The sequence below is a fragment of the Pezoporus flaviventris genome, unplaced genomic scaffold (genome assembly GCF_033815535.1).
Source record: "Pezoporus flaviventris isolate CSIRO_AGI_PZ_B2104156 unplaced genomic scaffold, CSIRO_AGI_Pfla_v1 ptg000002l, whole genome shotgun sequence".
Classification (NCBI taxonomy): domain Eukaryota; kingdom Metazoa; phylum Chordata; class Aves; order Psittaciformes; family Psittacidae; genus Pezoporus; species Pezoporus flaviventris.
In genome coordinates, this window is record NW_026892550.1 from 6587691 (window position 1) to 6603047 (window position 15357).

The 15357-nt window shown below is 35.4% G+C and overlaps 1 protein-coding gene across 3 annotated transcripts in view; it reads left to right on the forward strand.

Moving 5' to 3' along the window:
* GRK4 (G protein-coupled receptor kinase 4) overlaps window positions 1–15357 on the forward strand; it is a 37102-nt gene that overhangs the window by 13874 nt on the left and 7871 nt on the right. For all 3 annotated transcript variants that reach the window (XR_009745947.1, XM_061467774.1, XM_061467783.1), the window contains exons 4-11: window positions 443–520; window positions 1638–1738; window positions 3133–3225; window positions 4568–4631; window positions 5392–5532; window positions 7939–8129; window positions 12755–12792; window positions 15237–15326. Coding sequence is in view for 2 of the 3 variants with exons in the window: in XM_061467774.1 (XP_061323758.1) it covers window positions 443–520; window positions 1638–1738; window positions 3133–3225; window positions 4568–4631; window positions 5392–5532; window positions 7939–8129; window positions 12755–12792; window positions 15237–15326 (796 nt within the window). In the remaining variant the exon portion in view is untranslated. The remainder of the gene's footprint in view (window positions 1–442; window positions 521–1637; window positions 1739–3132; window positions 3226–4567; window positions 4632–5391; window positions 5533–7938; window positions 8130–12754; window positions 12793–15236; window positions 15327–15357) is intronic.

Here is a 15357-nt window from a genome sequence, read left to right on the forward strand (position 1 = left end):
TCACTTATTTTCAGGTAGTAGTTTTATCCCAGTTTTATGCAGGACTGTAGGGAAAAAAAAATGCAGTGAAGAAAAAGTTGATTATTGTACTTTTATTTAATTATTTCCCATCTGGATCATTCTGCCCTACAATACTGCATAAATACTACTTCATTGGAATTTATCTAATTTAACCTCTAAGATGCAGTTTCTGTAACTGTTTTGTTAGTTTCTGTATGCTTTCCAAAAGTTAAATTCTGTAAGCTTTTTTTCTTGACTGTTCTTCACACATATTTCACTATGTAGCCTAAAAATCTTTAAATAGATTTTGAATATTTTGAAGCATGAGAGCCTCCAGTTTCTTTTATATTAGGAGCACTGTGTTATGGTAAACTTTATCTACCAAAGGCACTAGTGCGAAATAGCTCTAAACAGAACTTGATTTTCTGTTCCATTCCCCTAGGCAGAATATGAGGTATCTTCAGATGAAAAACGTATAGACTGTGGCCTGAAAGTTTTAGAGACGTACTTCACTAATGGGGTAAATATGTCTTAAGTGTTTTGTAAATGTCAGATAAATAAAGATCTAAGTGGTTGCATTGTAGTATATTAACTTCATTAGTCCCATTTTTGCCTTTCTGAAAGGTATACTGCCTTCTGATGTTGTGAAACTGCAACTTGAGCAGAAGCCTTGACTCATATCTGCTTATAAGATTACTACCATGACTATTTATTCTCCTATTAAAATGCTAATCTCAAAGGTCTATTGTGAACAAACTCATTTAGCATCTAAAGAAGACTTATTAACAAATTAATTCAGAGTTTTGGCGTTTGAAGACACTGAAATCCTCAGGCTTCTTTCAGACTCCTATATGGCCTTGCTTGATTTGCTGTAAATGGTCAGAATTGCTGCAGGTTTTCACAAAGTGAAATGCTGTTTTGTTTTGTTTTGTTCTGGAGCATTCTGCACCTCTGTATTTTGCATGGAGATCATTAATAGGTGATCTTTTGCATTTGTTAGGTTCCACTGATTGATTTTTAAGAGTCTCTTCTTTGATATCCAATAGAAGCTGGAGATTCATAATTAGACATTTGCCTTCTATTAATAGATGCTCTTTCTGCTTTGATTTGGTCATACTGAGAAGATTTTATTCCAAATGAAGGTCTTGTAGATGCTTTAAAAGCAGATAGACTTCAAGTTTGCCACATCTCTTTATAATAATTTATCTGGGACTACCATAAGTCACATGCATTTCTTGCAAAAATGAAAACCAAACCCCAGAACATTTATTGGGCTGGTTTGAAATAGTTTCCCAAGTTGTGTGTGTATTTCTTTCCCTTTCCTTCCGTCCTGCCAAGCCAAATAGATAACTTGCTTTTATTGTGGTAGATTCATGGAAAGGAGAAGAAATTTAACTTATTGCCAAGTTTTTTTCCCCAGATACAGAACTAGAAAATAATTATAATAGCTTTCAATGAATTTTTCTATAATAGGGAACAAACACAAATTTTGCTTGAATATGGCTTGTTGGTTTTCTTTTTAGCCAAACCATTCCTTTCCTTTTCCTGTGTTAGACGATTTCATTTCAATTTGAATACAGAACTTTGACTCATTCTATTGATTGCTTTCATTGTTACCTGTTTTTAATTACTTTAAGTCTGCAGCACACTTGCCAGAAATACCTCAGGAAACAGTAAATGAATGTAAAGCAAGACTGGAAAAGAACCCTTCTAAGGACCTTTTTATGGACTGCACTAGGTAAGTTAAAAATGCACATTGCTAAGTTTAAGTACCAGAAGAGAAATTTGTGTGTTTGAGAGAAATGAAAGGTGAAATTATTACATCCAGGAGTATTTCATGTCTGAAATGAGTATAAATAAGGAATTTGAAACAGATTTATTATAGGACTAGGTTTCCTTCTGATGTGATTCATATGTTTGACTTTTGCAGAGCTTTTTCTTTAGTGCTCTTTTTTGCATAAAATCACACTATAATCTGCTACCAAGTATTCTGTAAATTAGAATAATATTTCTCTTTATTATATTCTTACTTTTTGAGTGACTTCCCTTCCATGATGAAGATACTCAGAAAAAGCTGAAGTTATAAACTGGAGCTTGAAAAGTTTCTGAACAGTGTTATACAGTTTATGGTTCTTGAGAATGGGCTGAACTGAGGCTAACAGTTGTATTCCATTAAAATGGCTGATTAGAGGATTGATTGTGAGAGTTAACACAAACAAATCCAACTTGCTTTCGTTCTGAAGTCATGAAGTGATATTTCACACAGCAGCAACAGGGAAGGCTCTTCTTGGAGGGACGGTACATGTTTACCGGTGTTGCAGGTCTTTCTAAATCCATTATGTTTCTAATATTACTGGTTCTTCAAGGCATGCTTGATCATGTCTGAAGCGTTACAATATGTTTTGTCATTGCTTGGGTCATCTCCCTGGCAACAAAAAAAGCATACTTTATAACAACCTGAGATTATAAGATTGAAAGGGATGTGTGAGAACACCTAGTAAAACATGTCTCAAATGGAAGATGTGTCATGTAGGTCATCCCCTTTCCTCTGCCCAATAAATATTCAAATACAGTTTGAATGACTTGTTCCCCAGCTCCTTTGGTGTGTTTAATTTAAGGGGAATAAGGCACCTGGTGTTCAGGTTTGGATATAGTGTAAACAGAATAAAATTTTACTTACCAGACTCCAAACAATGTGTGAATACTTGTAGATCCTTTCCTGTATGTCTTTCAGAGATCATACTTGTGGAGTCATACATGTATTGCATAGCTACTGGGAAGGCTGATGTTTACGTGGGCTTGAAGACAATGAGAAAGCAGAGGTCAAACTTTCTAGTCACTATAAGTAACAGTAGCTGGGCATTCACCAGTGTTTTGACACTGTTTTCTGTGACAGGAACAGTTTTCTGTGACAGGAACAGTTTTCTGTGACAGGCACTCACTCTGTGAGACATCTAGGCTAAAACCATTGTAGAGCACAGTGACAATGTTTTTCTGCCTACAGCCTTGCTGATCTGTTTAATAGATACTTGTTTAATAGATTTTAAGAGCTGTTAATATTTTAATAGATTGTTAGCATCTCCTGCTTATTAGTTTTCTTCAGTATGATTGATTTTATTTTCCTGTTGCTAGAATTGTCCATGAATACCTAAGCAAAAGACCTTTTGAAGCTTACCAAGAAAGTGTGTATTTTTCCCGTTTTTTACAGTGGAAATGGCTGGAAAAGTAAGCTTATTTATAATGTTTATATTATCATGTTTCTTTGCTCTGTAGCCAATTCTGCTTGTCATGCTAGAAATGCTGTAGAACCCTGATGTATGACAGTGCCTATCTAAGAATTATGATCTGGAAGATGTAAAGGGTGATACCAATGGCACAGTCAGAGTGCCACTACTCCAACAGCACTGTCCAGTAGTTTTCAAGTGGTAAATTTGTATTGGCTAAATGCAAATTTATTATCATGGATATATGTTTGGCTGTCAAGTGTACAGTGGGATACTAGTCTTTCTTGGGAATGGTATCATCCTTTAATTTCAAACTTGGTGTAATTAGTGGCTAAGAAGCAGGTTAATCTAGATTTATGACCCAGTGTTTTAAAACTGTAACTAATCATTTTTTCAGGGTGGTACAGGCATAGATCTAGCAATTACAAGGCAGCAGGATATATATCTATGAAAATCTAGCTTGGGCTTTTAAATCAATAGTAAAGGAGTTTCTAAACTTTTTCAGAAGTCTGAAATTGGTACAAATCCTTTCTAATTCAGCAGTGCTGTGTATTGTGATCACATATTAACTTTATGGTAAGTTCCAGTTACCCAATGTCTTTATTTGACTGAGTTCATAGTAAAAACCAGGAAGAGAATTTGGGACTCAACCCAAATTCTCTATCAAGTGAACCTCCCATTTCTTGTCCTGAGAACAAAGCTTCATTAATAACGAATGCTCTTTTAGAACAAAACCACCAACAAAACCCACCACCATGAAATAGCCCTGCCCTGATGCTTGCTTAGGAGTGGTTTAGCATAGAATAGCAGACTCCTTTACTGCCTCCAGTTATCTTCTCCTCTTCTACTACATCAGTGGCTCTTGAACTGCTGTTGCATACCACAAGTCTTTCTGTTTTGAAGAAGCGAAACAGCTAAGTAAAATCACAAGTGGTTTACCCTTTAGATGCTGCATTGTAAACATCATCTCACTGAAATGCAACCTATGTGTCAACATACTGCAGCTAAGAGAGACAACTGGAGGTGAAAAATTGACTGCTGAAGAGAGCAGATAAGGCTCTAACCCCAACAACAGAGGGCCTAATTGATCAGCTTTTCTTCCTGCTATAGTGAATGTGTGATGACCACATGAGGGAGCCAATGTTTCTCGTCAGAACACCCCTTTCATTGGAAATTCAGCTTATTATAATACTATAATACTGTCTTCATGAGGTTAAGGCAACTGTTGTTCAGTAAGATGTTACAGAACAGAAAATGGATAATGAAGACAGGCCTGGGGATAGGGAGGAGATCATTAACTCTTCTAATTCCTGTTGCAGTAATTGTTTCTTTCTGTTAATCAGGCAACCAGTAACCAAACACACGTTCAGGCATTACCGAGTATTAGGCAAAGGTGGATTTGGAGAGGTGAGTACAGAAATATCTTTCTGCAAGGCAATCCTTAAGGAAAAAAAAAAAGTTTAATACAGGAGAGAGCAGTTTTTTAATTCTTGATTCTAACAATCTACATTTGACATATCATGGGGCAAACTGTCATCAACCCAAATTGTTTTCCTTTAATGTGTTAGTATTTTAAGTCATGCACAAAGTTGGAGAAAACTTCCATTGACAGACAACAGTTGCTCTGTTCAGAAATTTCATTTGGCAATGAGAATGTAGTTTCTACTTAATAGGAAAATCTATAGGTTTTATTAATGCTCTTTATAATTCATTGGGCTTTTATCCCCCTCCATATGTTTTAACGGAAGGGGATATTGAAGGGGAAGGAGGGCTACTAAATTAACAATTTCTTTCTCTCAATTATGGAGTGGATATTTGTCCTCTGTTCTGTTAGCCCAGACACATAATGTTACCACAGTCAGGTATTTCACCAATACAAGATCCACGGTTTTAGTGAACTATTCAACCCCAAGAAAAATGGGTTTGCTGCTGTATAATCACTTTTTCTACTCCTGTTAAGGCTTTTGTGATCCTTCAAAGTTGTTTCCTGGGTGAAAGCCCTGTAGTGACACTTACAGACCTTCATTTCTCAGAGCATTCAAGAGTTTGAAAACAGGAAATAAAATTTTATCTTCTTTAAAAAAAAACCTAAACAAAACAAATCTAAACACACATACCCCCAAACCCCACCCCTCAGCATCTCTGACACACCTTCCTTCTTTTTCAGGTGTGTGCCTGTCAAGTACGGGCAACAGGAAAAATGTATGCTTGTAAAAAGCTAGAAAAAAAGAGAATAAAGAAGAGGAAAGGAGAATCAATGGCCCTAAATGAAAAAAGAATTCTAGAAAAAGTGAATAGTAGGTTTGTAGTAAGTATCTGCTTCTGATCTTACTCTGGGAAGTTTGTCTTGCTTTGTTTGCTTCATTTCAGTCTCTTCCAGGAGCTTGTGGCCACAGGGCATTTTCTGATTGATTTAGAGAGTGCATAGTGCTGAGAGAAATGATTGACATGATGAGAAGTACTTTTTTTGTAAGATGGAATAGTTCTGTGCAGAGAACTTTATCCAATACTGAATTGGTTTTAGTCTGCCTCCTATAGTTCTCACTTACAACCAAAACATCAGATTTTGGTGTTTCAGCATGCTGATGACACTGAATCTTTATTGTCTGTTTAAAGGTGAATAAATTATTCCGTAGTACTCATATTTGAATAACCACTTAAATTCCTTCTGCTGCAGCTTATGACTTAGTATTTTTATTTTTAGTAAAGAAGATATTCTATATACTTTATCACATCCTATTTTTAACTTCTGTTACTCTGTCTCTTCCAATTCATTGCTCTTTGTTTTGTTCTTTTACTCCTTTCTTCCCTCACATACACCTATTTTTTTATAATTAATGCTAATTTCATTTTTGGAGGTCATTTCTAGATGCACTTACAAAGGGGTGACTTCATGAGAGTCTACCATTTAATTGCCATTAGAAGTTGCATATCCTTCATGTCTGTGACTTCAAATATTAGAGTTTTTATATCCTTAGGTATTTTCATAGCTTTTGTTACTCTACTGCTTAGTCATTTCAAGGTAAACATGAAATCTGACGGCTATATCAATTCAGGTTAGTTATGTTGCTTTGCTGTGAACTAAGGCTTTAAGAGAAATCTTGGGTGTGAAACAATTAACATAACTTTTTAATAGAAATTCCAGAGAATAAAAGTCTTAATACTTTAACCTGATGCTATCACATAAATTATGGTCTGTTAGGAGCTCTAATTACTAAGCAGTGAAATAACTTGGAATGATCAAAGATATACCGAGTAAACTTTTTCCCCAGGTAATTCTTATCTTTTCATTGAATTTATCTTCTCTAAATATTAATTTTAAATGAATGTTGCTTTGGTTTTAAATCCATTTACTGATAAATTTTGCATTGCTGTTAAGAGAGGAGTTTAAAATACCTGTGTTAGAGGACAGTGGAAGTTATTTATAAAAATATGTATTTGTATGTATAAAATATGTATGTATGTATTTTCTGCTGAGCCTTATGTATTACAATAACCCCTGTAGAATACAGCCAGCTAAAAGAAAAACTAGAATTTGCTGGCCAGGTACATTAATATTTTAAATGATTATAAATAATGCTTTTGTATATATATGCTAATGTTGTTTTCACACAAGGCTCATGGGCTTGACTTCACTGAAATTGAATCCAGAAATTACTAGTTATAGAGAGATGCGAGATAAGAGTGAAACTTCTATTTATGAGTCATATTTTTCAACCTATATAGATACTATAAATGAATAACTGATCCAAGTTGAATTTGAAATCACTTTATGGGATTGAGCAGAAGTTATTTTCCTCTTCCTAGGCAATGTTTTTCTTTAATGCAACAGAGGAGGTCTAGAGGTAGGATCTGCATTAATACTGAATTGGACTTGGGTAGATAATTTGTCATGAATAGCTGGAGATGTCATTTTAAAACCTCTAAATAGGAACCTCTGCCATGAGAAGCTGATTTGTATATTAATTTAAATTTATTATTTAGTATTTGATTTATGCTTCTGAAGTAAGAGTACTGTTTAGTTCATCTTTGAGGGTGAAGATGTATTTTGAAGATTCTCCTAGATGGTCATCAGCACAGTGTAGCTTTTTTTATTGAAATTGCGTTTTTAAATTAAATAACATCTGTTCAATTTTGCAGTATATTACCTTGTTTTAAATTTATTTAGACTATAAAGAGCTTTATAGATGTCTCGACCATTGGCAAGTTCTGAGCCAGGGAAATATGCAGTTATTTGCGGGGAGTAGAGGAACAGAAACTACACATTTGATCTTAAGTAACTTTTTTAGTTTCCCAAGTGTGGGGCAACTTCAAATCTTACAGAAGTTTAGGAAAATGGTTTGATAATGCTGAATTCCTGAGGTATTAATAAAATAAGGTCTATGTGCATGATATCTTCGCAAAGAAGTAATATAGATAATGTGCAGCTGAGGGGCATCCTCAATAAAATGTATTGTCTGGATGGAGCTCTGTGGTATCTAGACAGGTCACTGAATTCTTGTATGGTGATGTAGAGTTTGTATATGCATGCACCTTAGTCTGAATTCCTTTGTGTCTTCAAGTATGTCAGGAATGATTTTGTACTTGGCTGTTTTGTCCTTTTTTGTTTTAAAAAAGGATTTATATGTTGCTTGTATTGGAAAAAAATAGCTGTGAATTGTGTTGGGGTTTATGAATGAATAATGGTCATCTTCTCCCCCTGCCCCATTTTTAGGTTAGTTTATCCTATACATATGAGACGAAAGATGCCCTGTGTTTAGTATTAACCATAATGAATGGAGGGGATTTGAAGTTTCACATATATAACATGGGAAATCCTGGCTTTGATGAAGAAAGGGCTATTTTCTATGCTGCAGAACTGTGCTGTGGTCTGGAGGATTTGCAGAAGGAGAGAATTGTTTACAGGTCAGTGTCATCTATAGTCACTTGTACCTTGAATTTTCCATGTCTGTTCAGCATTGAATGTGTTAATTGTTTTCTACTGAAACAAGCTTATGCTTTATAGTAAAAGAAGCAAAAAAAAATAGTTGTCCTTTTCACAGCATGTCCTTCAGAATTAATGATCTTATTTGTCTTCTTACTGTTAATTTAGGTCTAGATAGTTGCTATATTCTAAAGCATTATGAAGTTGATTAAAGGTGAGTTTGTAAAATTGAAGTAAGTTATGATTTATAAAGCAAATTCATTAGTAACTCTTAAGTTTTAGGAACATGAGATTGCATTCCTGCCCACTCTAAAAGTAGAAGTTCATAGGCTATAGAAGTCCCTTGCTGCATTGCTTGTTGTTCCCAAGAGGTTAAACAGTCAATTATAATCTGTATTGCCCTCTTTCTTCTCTATTTATTTTAGATTCCTCCAATAAACACTTTATTCCTTTTTAATTAATGAAACTGTCAGAAGCCTTATTAATTGTAATTGAGATTTTATGGTCTTACTGCTCTCTTTTATCTCTCTACATACCTCGTTTAACCCCTGGCATTAATATTACAGAAGCAAAATTAACTTAGTGGTGGACCAAGAATGCTTTCTTTATGTTTCTGGCATTAACACCACGTGCCACTTGTTTTCAAAGACAATTTAAAGTATAATCCTGCATTACTTTAATATAATGAGTCTGAGTCTTTTCCCTCCCCAGTATAGAAGGCTAACATACACACAGCACAAGGTGGCAGAACCACAGAGTAGATCAGGCTTATGCTGGATGTTGCATGTGGTTCCCTAAAGAATTTAGCCCATCTTGCAATGTTATGCAGTGTGTTTTGGCATGTGTGGTAGAAGAGCAGCAGAGATGAATGGTTTAATCTCCATGATGAGCTTGAAATGAACAAGTAGTTCATTTCACATTGCCCAACAGAAAACAAAACTGTTTAAAACACAATAAAACTACAAGAACAAAAAAACCCCAAACAAAACAAAAACACAACCACAACACTCCCAGCCCTTGTGTGTGAGCCCAACTTGTTAGCAATTTGCCTACAAGAAGGCCTTCGAACACATATGTCAAATCCTAGTGTTCTCTGTGTCTGATTCCAGATCTTGGAGTGGTTGTGATTACTTCTGGAGCAGTCTAAACTAGGTGGTCATGAAAGCCTTCAGTATGTCACCAATTACAGTGATATGTTACATAATCAAAATTCTGTATCAGGCATATTAATGGAAATGCATTTAAGCAGCAGTTCACTGATTATATATGATCAGTGAAACAAGGCTTTGGAAAATTTGCCATAATTATTTTACTCTTATCAACAGAGTTATACTGGCAACCTCCAGTCTTACTGTTGTTGGAGGGGAGAACATCATGAAGCACGTTTTCATGAGTCAGTGATTTATTTATTCCAAATTATGGTAACTGATATTTCTTGTTTGCCAGAGCAAGAAAACACAGAAGGAATGTTATTATTTTGCTGTCATTTTGAAAGCATTAATATTGGTATTTCTGAAATTGGAGCTAGTTCTTTCTCTTGTTGCCATCTCTCAAGATCTACTACTGCATTTGTTCTCCAGCTTTAAAGGAGTTTTAAAGGCTTTTTAGACCAATAGCATAAGCTGTTAAAAGCAGACTGTAGTTTTGTGCTATACTGTTATATTCTCTTGAGAACATATTTTTATAGCTATCCATCTGTATATTCACAGTGTACTGTAGAGGCAGTGGAAGAAGGGAAATTTGGGACTTCTGAAAATAGGAATCCTTGGTGCAGATGGGTGTCAGCAGACAGCAGTAAAATCAGTTCATTTTGTCAGTTTGTTCAGATCTAGAATGGCAGTTTTAATGTAGGCCAGTCATGTTAAAATGTTTTCTAAGCTTACTGGCACCATCACTAGCAAAATTTCTCATGAGCGGAAAAACTTGGCCTGACTTTCCATTAACACCAGTTTTTATTTTGTGTTTCATGTGTCTTTATGCCAGTCACTACTGACTGTCAAGCAGTGCTGTTAGTGCTGTCAGTAGGACCCTGGAGTCAGTTGTGCCATTTTGTTAGTGAGGTCCCCACTGGGTTAAAAGAGCAGGTGCAGAGCTGGAAGGAGGGTCCCATGCTGCCCTGTGAGAGCAATTGAGCCAGTTTGCATCTTCAGTGGGAGCTTGTGAAACTCTCTAACTTGCCATATGTTGTTGACATCAGAAAAATAAGCAAACAGACAGGAACAGTCAGTAGTGGAGCTAATCATCCATCTGCTGCATGAAAGGTCTCATCATATGGAGAGCAAAGTCAGGATTTGCATAAGACAGAGTGGGGAACCAGTCCCTGCTTTCCAAAAGGGACTTGATTGATGGAGTCCTCCTGCAGGAGTTAACCTGACTGCTCAAGGAGTAGTGTTTTTTACCAAATACCTAGGTTTTCCTTACAAACTCATGTAGGTGCTCGTAATGCCACTGAATGTACCTGGAAAATCAAAGGTCAGGCTCAAAGACCTGTTGAAGCTGTAGTTGATAAACCTAAGTAGCTCCTTGCCTGCCTTGTGTGTATGGCCAGAGTTGACATCTTGGTGGTAAAATCCCCTGAAGGATTTTTATCCAGGAATTTTATCAGTAGGAAGGCTGTTGCAAGCTGTAGCACAAATGCACTAGTCACTGTTTAGTCCAATTTAAATATATGTATTTTTATCCAAGTGTTTGTAATATACTTTTTAGTTTTGTGAGTTTTGCAGTTCTCCCTGCTTCATAAGGGAAAACTGTCACGAAAGGTTTGACTTTGACATCTGTCATGGTGGAGGACGGAAAGAAGGAGAAGGCTGATACCCCAAAGCAAGCATCCTGGAGCTAGAATTTATAGCTGAATGCTACCAGAAGTTGACTTCTTTGAGAACTGCTAGGCCTAGAAACAAACAGCATTAAAGAGATGGAATTTTGGCTGGAAACAAGTTTGACTATTGACCAACCAAAATCATGTCAGAACTGAATTAACTTCTGTTGAGCAGCAGATGTTGCTAGTTAAGCCTTGGGGTTTAGGTTAGGTTTTAATCCACCACCTTGGAGATGGAACTCTTAAACTTCTTTACTTGAGTTAACTTGAGCATATATTACATGCTTTCATGTAGATGTGCTTCTGTGTAAAGTCTGAGCTGAATTTGTTGTCTTAATTGGGGGGGGGGGGGGAAGTATTTTTTTCCTTACTCTTATCTCTCCTGGTCTCTCTGGCATTGTAATCTCATATTTAACATCAACTGATTAACTGTCCAGACTTCAAAGTATTAGAAGAAAAGCATCTTGCTGACTTCTTTGTGCAGTTAATGTTATGAAATAATGAAACTTTAAATGAATACGCATACTTCAGAGCATGAAGTTATGAATATTTGGGGAAAAAGTGCATATATTTCTTGGTTAACAAATGTGGGTGTGTATATTTATCTCTAATTTTTAATATAAATTCTAGAGTTGGTCTTCCTAAAATTGTTTCTTTTACGTTATTCTGCTTGTATATGAATAACTGTTGTTTTTTTTTCACAACTGTACGTATACCCATATACATACATATGTTTTTTAGCAATCTATTCCAATAATAACTGAATCTTTAGCTAAGTACTGATTTTTTTTCTTGTCTATTTCTGGCTTCATGATATTTGGTGGTGGAATAAATCTAAGAGACTGTATTACAGTCTGCATACTTTCTGATGCAAATCATGATTTTATATATATCTCGATATAAATTTATATATATATTTCATGCATATGTATATTTTATGTGTACAAAACCATGTATGTTCTCAGTAGAATCTGCTAGACTATAGATCCTGAAGTAATCTCTGAACAGCTTCTGATTCAGCTTTAGCGACTCTCCAAATTTTCCTTAGGTAGGGAGAAAATCCAAATATCCTATTGAGGTTCTTTTGTTCTTAAAGTAAAAAATGGACAAGTTTCCTCACTGAATTGATTTCCGTTTTAGTATTTCCCGATTCTTGCAAGCGTGTAATAGCTAAAAAATATTTTATGTGAAACTTTGATGTTAAGAGTAGTACACACTCTGAGTTGAAATTGCAAAGAATCCTAACTAAATGAAGTGTCTAGTAAGCTTTAGAAGCTGCATGTCCAAAATAAACAAATGGAATTTGAATGGATGATACCAAGCTGATACTTAGTCTTGGAAATATTACTCTCTGATATTCTGGCATCCTGGGGTGGAACATAGCAAGGAATGAGCATCAAACTGCAGCAAAGCACTGCAAGCAAGTTTTACCACTGCAGAGTTGTATGGCTGATACTCTTAAGAAAATACCTTTTACTCATGAGTACAAATTTGTGTGCAAGATGGTGGTTCTTTACATCAGGAATTTACTGTTACATAAAGTTTTTCACCTGTGAAATATGAATTGCAGTTGTTAATATAAATGGAGTAGAGAGTTGGGAAAAAATGGATTTTGAGTTCTGTGGTTCTATTTGTATTATAGGTCCTCAACTTCCCAACTTTCTTTGTACGTAGATGGAAATGGGAAACATTACTTTAATCAGAACCAAGAAGTCTGATGTTGCACTTGATGATGACTAATCATTTTGCCTTTGTGTAATTCACATTTCTATTCTTTTTACTTTGTAGAGACTTAAAGCCTGAAAATATACTCCTGGATGACTGTGGTAAGTAAAAAATAAAATTATTTTTTAAATTGGGAATTGCAAATCTAATTAAAACTGTGCCAGAAATCAAAGGATTTCTTCATGATAAATGGGATCTGATTGACACACGTTAATTATAATTAGTAGAGAAAAAAACTGCCCTTCTGTTTTAGAAAGTAGGGGGAAATACTGAGTCTTTGGGGGACATCAATGATGATGTTTGAGTCAATTTCCTACCTTAAAATGGCTACTTTTCCCTTTCTGTTCCTCTTCCCCCCGCCCTTGATTTAAGATGGTTAAAACTTTTATATAGATTTGTTCTCTGTCTTTTCTTCACCTATGGAAACGTGATTTGTTAGATGCAGTGCTGGAATATTACTTAGTAAACAATAATGCTTAAGAAATAAACTTGAAACATCATCTTCATCTTGAAATGATTTAAATTTCAACTAAAACAGGTCTGATGGTCACTGATGCATTTGTGGCTGGAATGAATCACAGAAGTACAAACAGTATGAAGAAATGTTTGTAGTTTTTGTTTATCAAAAGCCAAATCAATTTTCTTTAATGACTTTGTATGAGATTTATCAGAATCTTTTGAATTCACTATAGAATATGTGCAGCAATACTTCTGAGATGGGCAATAATATTACCAGCTTATTTTTGCAATTGCTGAATATTTTAGTTAAAAACCATTTTTGAGATCATTAGCGCAATATATTTTTAAAAGTCAGCATGTTCTGACTGATAAAATTTCTAAAAAGGTGATGCTTGGGAGAAGTCACTTTCCAAGACCTAAAGCTTTGCTTAGACATCAAATGCATTCTTTAATTTTTCTCTCCAGCAGTGTCTTGCGAAAGCTGAATGCTTCTTTGAGGAAAAAATGTAGCCTTGCAGGACTGCACTAGAATGCTTTCTCTTTGCCAGGGATATTCTGATCTTGTTCCAGAGAGCAGAGGGGCCTAATTAGAAAATCGCTTCAGGAGCTCGGATCCTGCATGTGAAAAGGGGCTCATCAGATGTCAGGGAATGGAAAAGCATCTGAATGTATTTAAAATACATTTGCTGCTTAAGAGCATTTAGTTATTTTCAACCAGTATATAGAGTGGCACTTGACTTTCTTCACTCTCCCTCCCCCTTGATTCTATATTACATGTAAAGAAGAAATTAATATGCTGTTAACTAACACTGATCCTGCAGAGCTTTTGAATGACAGGGAATATATGCACAAAGGACACTCGGGCAGCTGAACAGGCTACCTAGAGAGGTGATGCAGTGTCCACTGTTGGAGGTTTTCTAGACAAGAATTTAAAAATCCTTGAACACTTTGTACCTGAAACCTTCTGAAGTCCCTTCGAGCCTGAGTTATTCTGTGAATCTGTGCTGGTTTTGTAAATGATACTGTCCCTGCCCTTATATCCACTATTAGAAATAAATGTCTTGTCTTTTGTTTTTCTTTCCCTGAACCTTTCTACTAGAGATGATTGTGGCAATTTTCTGTTTTAAAATTGAGTGGCAGCTCTAATTGCCCTTCCTTCTGTCTAGTCTTTTATATTTTAAAGAAAATACCTTATGTATTTTTAAGTCACAATCATGTCAGTACAATTCTTTTCTTGAACTATCTTGAATCATTTCCTCTTGTGTCTGTCCAGCAAAGAACTGCATCTGTCCATGGGAATCTAAGGGAGGGTGGATGAACTTACTCCCTTCTTGGACTGTTTCCCCATCATAACAAATCATAGTCTCACACCAGCCTACTAGATTAGAGGTAGTAGTGTAAATGTGTAACAGGAAAGGCAGTCAACTTGGGAAGTTTGACTAATAAAGTGAAATAGAAGCTGTTATCTACATTGGAGTGATTTTTGAGAAGGAGAAACCCTAATATTGACTGGACATGTTAGAATACAAATAGTTCTAAGTAGGTTATGGCTAAGCTACTTTTCTTTTGGGGTGGGAATGCAGATAGTGATTCCAATTTCTTGTGCTTAGCATTATTATTGCTTTGTTAGAGGAAAATCTAACAAAGTTTAGTTGATTGTCTCAGTACAGGTTACAGTTTTCTCATATATGGACTAAATAGAGTAAATTCTGATATTGTGATGGGCAGGCATATACAATGGAAAAATACAAGTGTCTGATGTATAGATACAGAATTTGAAATGAGCAGTCATCATTTCTAGTTGTCATAGAGTAGCAGCCTCTGTCAAAGCTAGGAATTAGAGTACTTAACAGCAACTTTTTTCTATGACTTTCAGGAAATCAATTAGATCTGTCCCTCTCTTCCTTTATGTATTTAGGAAGAGTTGAATAATGATAAATCACTCCTTTCTAGTTAAGTTAAATAAACTTAAGTTTGTGAGTATATGAACTTTTTGGGGTGGATGATTTTGATTTTGTTTTTTGTATTAAAAGTGATAATATTGTATTATTTGCTGACAATGTATACTTTATTTTAATGTAAATAGGACATATCCGAATTTCAGATCTTGGATTAGCTGTGCAGATTCCAGAAGGAGAAACGGTCCGAGGACGGGTTGGGACTGTTGGTTACATGGGTATGTAAAGTGTCTTTTGCTAGTTATATTT